The 4,821-nt window shown below is 43.6% G+C and overlaps 1 protein-coding gene across 1 annotated transcript in view; it reads right to left on the bottom strand.

Annotated features, from left to right (window-relative positions):
- Nucleotides 1-623: 623 nt before the first annotated feature.
- The window catches only part of LOC149436823 (N-acetyltransferase 8-like), a 26,284-nt gene continuing 22,086 nt past the window's right edge, over nucleotides 624-4,821 (bottom strand). The window contains exon 2 of the mRNA XM_089661421.1: nucleotides 624-3,269. Within this exon, the coding sequence (XP_089517547.1) occupies nucleotides 2,596-3,261 (666 nt within the window). The 5' untranslated portion in view covers nucleotides 3,262-3,269 and the 3' untranslated portion in view covers nucleotides 624-2,595. The remainder of the gene's footprint in view (nucleotides 3,270-4,821) is intronic.

The raw sequence follows: 4,821 nt of genomic DNA, 5'->3' as shown, positions 1-4,821 counted from the left end.
TAGTGGGAGAGGTTAAACATAAACACGTTACGTGTTAGACTTAATCTCAATAATTGTAACACAAATTTGTTCTATTCAGATGCTGCCAGCCCCCGTTTGCATAATTGTTCAGCTATAACTAAAAGCCCCTTCTCATGAGGAATAGCGTTTATATACTTTCTATGTCTGTAGCAACCAACCACATGCCTGTGGGTACGTGCAAACCATCAATGATCTTCAAGAGATCTATAGTATCTTTCACATAAGAGGAAAGTGACTTGACATGAGGGTGCAAATATTTATCCACCAAGCAACTTGCATTTTGTGTAAGGCTATCCCAGCCCGAGATAATGGGATGACCTGGGGGGGAAGCCAAAGATTTATGCACTTTTGGAAGTGCATAAAAAGTGGGAATTTTAGGATCCTTAACATTAAGGCAGTGTTTCTCAACTCCAGTCCTCATGGACCCCCACCAGGTCATGTTTTCAGGATTTCCCTCAGATGAAACAGCTGTGGTAATTACTAAGGCAGTGAAACTGATCAAATCACCTGTGCAAAATAATGGAAATCCTGAAAACATGACCTGTTGGGGGTCCATGAGGACTGGAGTTGAGAAATACTGCATTAAGGTAAGACCAGATATCTTTATCAATGATATTTTTTTAATAAGCTTTTATAAGAGTTCTAAATTCTTTGACATAATGGTCAATAACAGTTTTGGATATGGGCCTATACCAGTCTTTATTTTCAGCCAAGTAGGAATTCTCATACTACAGCCAGCAGAGTATGACCCCCACACATGGTTTTCCAAAATATTTATATTCTCCCCCATCATGCCCCGGTGGCTTGAACCTCTTATTGGTATGACCAGGGGGAAGATGACTATTCATAATTCAGCCAAGCAGGAATTCTCGTACTACGGCCAGTAGAGTACGACCCTTACACATGGTTTTCCAAAATATTTATATTCTCCCCCTTCATGCCCCGGTGGCTTGAACCTCCTATTGGTATGACCAGAGGGAAGATGAATATTCATAATTCAGTCAAGCAGGAGCTCTCATACTACGGCCAGCAGAGTACGACCCCTACATATGGTTTTCCAAAATATTTATATTCTCCCCCATCATGCCCTGGTGGCTTGAACCTCCTACTAGGATGAGCAGAGGGAAGAGGAATATTCATAATTCAGTCAAGCAGGAGCTCTCATACTACGGCCAGCAGAGTATGACCCCCTACATATGGTTTTCCAAAATATTTATATTCTCCCCCATCATGCCCTGGTGGCTTGAACCTCCTACTGGGATGACCAGAGGGAAGATGAATATTCATAATTCAGCCAAGAAGGAGCTCTTGTACTACGCCATAGTATGGCCCCTACTGGTGACAGTTAGAGGCCACAAGCCTTCTGACCTTAGGGAGAAACCAAAGGCACACCTACACAAATCAAACTGGGTGGACTGCCACCCAGCAAAAAATTTAATTTTTCTTATTTATTTTAGCAGCCCGACTAAGAGGAGGCTACACACATCAAGGACTTCTTCAAAAAAATGTTCTTCATATCCTATGTTTTTTGTTTTCTTATCAAAAAAAGCATAATATGTGAAAGAGTGCTAATGGTTTGAACCCACACCAGCTTATTTTCAAGCCAAGCATGTACACTTTTTTTGGAAGATGAAATACGAGCTATTATGATGTAAATCACTTCTTGAAGTCCTTGGCGAGGGACACCTTTTGCTGCAATGTTACCTGAAACAAACTTATTGTAATAAAAAAAATAAACTTTGGAAAAACATGTAGGGGTCGTACTCTTCTGGCCGTAGTATGAGGATTCCTGCTTGGCTGAATTATGAATATTCATCTTCCCTCTAGTCATTCCAATAGGAGGTTCAAGCGACCGGGGCAGGATGGGGGAGGAAAAGGGGATTTAGGGTCCTTCTAAAACAATACTGTCCCCGGTAACATATTTTGGCCACTGGTTTTACATACAGAAAATATCTGTTCAAGACGTATACAAAGGTTTGACCGGTGGCATCCCTAGGTGGGTGTGGAGGGTGTGTGCTGCACTGGGTGACAGCTATCACACAATGTGACACCGGACCCGCTCCACGAACAGGAAAGTTATAAAGCAAGCCGGCGATCCCCGCAAGATGGATCGAATCTGCGGATTGAGCATAATGGATCAGAGTCCGATCCATTATGCTCCCAAATCCGCAGATCTGGTCCATCTTGTGGGGATTGTCGGCTTGCAACCTATATGGGGTTAACTGATCTAGGCAGGGCTGTGCAAGATCCGGGACTTGTTTGTAACCAGGAAATGCGGCTGCGATGGCAGGAACCTCCTCCATCTGACATTAGTTCTGGAGCTTCCGCAGACCGGACTGGTGTTGAAAGATCACTTAACCTCGTATAGGTTGCAAGGCGACGATCCCCGCAAGATGGATCTGCAGATTGGGGAGCATAATGGATTGGACTTCGATCCATTATGCTCAATCCACAGATCTAATCCATCTTGCGGGGATCGTCGGAGGGGTGACACCAAGTATTACCGCACAGGGTGACACCAACCCTAGGGACGCTCCTGGGTTTGACCTTTTTTAAGTTACTTTTCAAACATTTTCACATTTGTATGTCATATTTATAGAATAAGAATTTAAAATCTACAAATTTTGCCAGTGGGTGTTTCAGAAAAGTTTCATGCTGCCATTTGAAACCCATGCTCTTATATAACCCATGAGCGGCCTGATGGCCCAATGTTGTCTCCAAGACCACTGAGCTGCAACCACGCTTCCGAGCAAAATCAATGACTGTTCTACATAGCGCTTTGGCAATTCCTTTGCCTCGATGGCTCTGAGCAACAGACATCCTCCTCAGTTCAATATGGTTCTCCCCTCCTGGGTGAGCTGATGGTATGGCCACCACCATCCCAACAACTTCGCCCAAGGACTCGGCTACCCAAAAGCAGTAACCATCTCTTTGCAGGTAGTATTTCTGAATGTCCATCATGTCACTGGAGAGGGAATGTCGAACATAGGAATCGTAGAGGTCTCTAGTGCCAAACCACATGGCAATGAAGACCAGAAGAAGAACTACAAGAGACAAGGTGAGCGATCCAGTGATGAAGAAGGGCACAAGGAATACGGCAAGTAAAAATATCCGGATATTGGTCAGAGAAAGTCCATGTTTGAAGGCCACTCGAGTATGTTCCAACGTTCCCTCAGCGAACAGCTCCCTCACTCTATCGTAGTCACACTCCTTGTACAGACGAATGATGTAGTCAGACATGTTTTGTTCTGTAGGTCATAAACAGATAAATATTCAACACTGTTTCAGACATTTCATTTTATAGTGATCTGTGTATTGGAAATTAGATAAATTGTCCTTTAGGAGAACGTGCCATTCTTGGAAATTCTAAAAAGGTGACCATTTTCCCTGAGGTGAAGATACAGTGATATGTAATGAACTACTTAATTCTGCAATTTTGATCTACAGGGATTCAGAAAAAAACTCAAAGCAACAGGCCAAATCTTGGGTGGGTTCTAGGTGATCAGTGGCAGGTTCTTTCTTTTTCAAGTCAACATACTGTATGAGGTCCTATCAGACACTTGGGGTAAAATACTGCTTCTGTAAGCAGCAAGTACCTATTACCTCAAAACACAGGGAGTACTTGAGAAGCCACGGGAGCTTCTTAGATACATGGGGTTGATTTACTAAAACTGGAGAATGCAAAATCTGGTGCAGTTGTGCAAGGTAGCCAATCAGCTTCTAACTTCAGCTTGTTCAATTAAACCTGGAAGCTGATTGGTTTCTATGCAGAGTTGCAGCAGATTTTGCACTCTCCAGGTTTAGTAAATCAGTAGAGGTTAGACATCTGCCCAATTCATCACCAAGCCTAGTTGTCACCATTCAGCAGTCCAACACGGGAACCTCAGGAACCACTGGCCAACCCGCCATAGTACATTTCCTGCAGCATGTTGGCATGTGCAGGTTTAGTCACGTGTATATGTGTGTATATATATATATTCTGACAGTGTGGCAATCTGTCACCCAAGATTCTCAACAAGGCAGGTTGAGGGGCTCCAGGGTAAGTGTATGATACGGAGGAAAGTGGCTTTTCACTTTCCTCCTTTGTTTGTAAGGTCCATTTTGGGATCTGGAGCCTGGAGATTTCAAAGCGATCTAGGAGGGATGAAATCTGCAATCCTGGGACCAGGTTTTGGGAATGGCCAGGACACTGATTGCACGGGTGTGTGCATGGCTCTTTTGTAGAGTCAGGACCAGGGTTCTGGGCTCCACCCCGGCAGATAAGAGTCAGCAGGGCTCCACCCCGGCAGATGGGAGGTCACTGCCTTGGAGTCAGGTGGGCTTCACCTAGGAGAGGTGGAAGCCAGACTAGCTGTGTGCTAGAAGTGTGCAAAAACAACCTTGTGGAAGGAGTCTGTAGGAGACATATATAAAGCGGTATAGCTGAAAGAGCCAGAGGGCTGAATTGGTTTGATGTTGGATACCCCGTGTGGGAAGCATTTTGTGTTTCTGGAACTTTTTCCTTTTAAATAAAATTGGGCAACAAGGCCCTGAAAGAAGCGAGTTGCTGTGTGCTTTAACAAGAAAAGCTCTACCATTCTGAAGCGAGGTCCCACAATATATATATATATGTGTGTGTATGTGTGTATGTATGTATATATATATACAGTGGGGATCGAAAGTGTGGGCACCCCAGCTAAAAATTAGTATTAATGTGCATAAAGAAACCAAGGAAAGATGGAAAAATCTCCAAAAGGCATCAAATTACAGATTGGACATTCTTATAATATGTCAACAAAAGTTAGATTTTATTTCCATCAT

This window comes from Staurois parvus, unplaced genomic scaffold (genome assembly GCF_062004578.1).
Source record: "Staurois parvus isolate SC_StPar_1 unplaced genomic scaffold, SC_StPar_1.0 ptg001335l, whole genome shotgun sequence".
Taxonomy (NCBI): domain Eukaryota; kingdom Metazoa; phylum Chordata; class Amphibia; order Anura; family Ranidae; genus Staurois; species Staurois parvus.
Note: the sequence above shows the minus strand (reverse complement) of the source record. Positions and strands in the feature narration are given on the sequence as shown.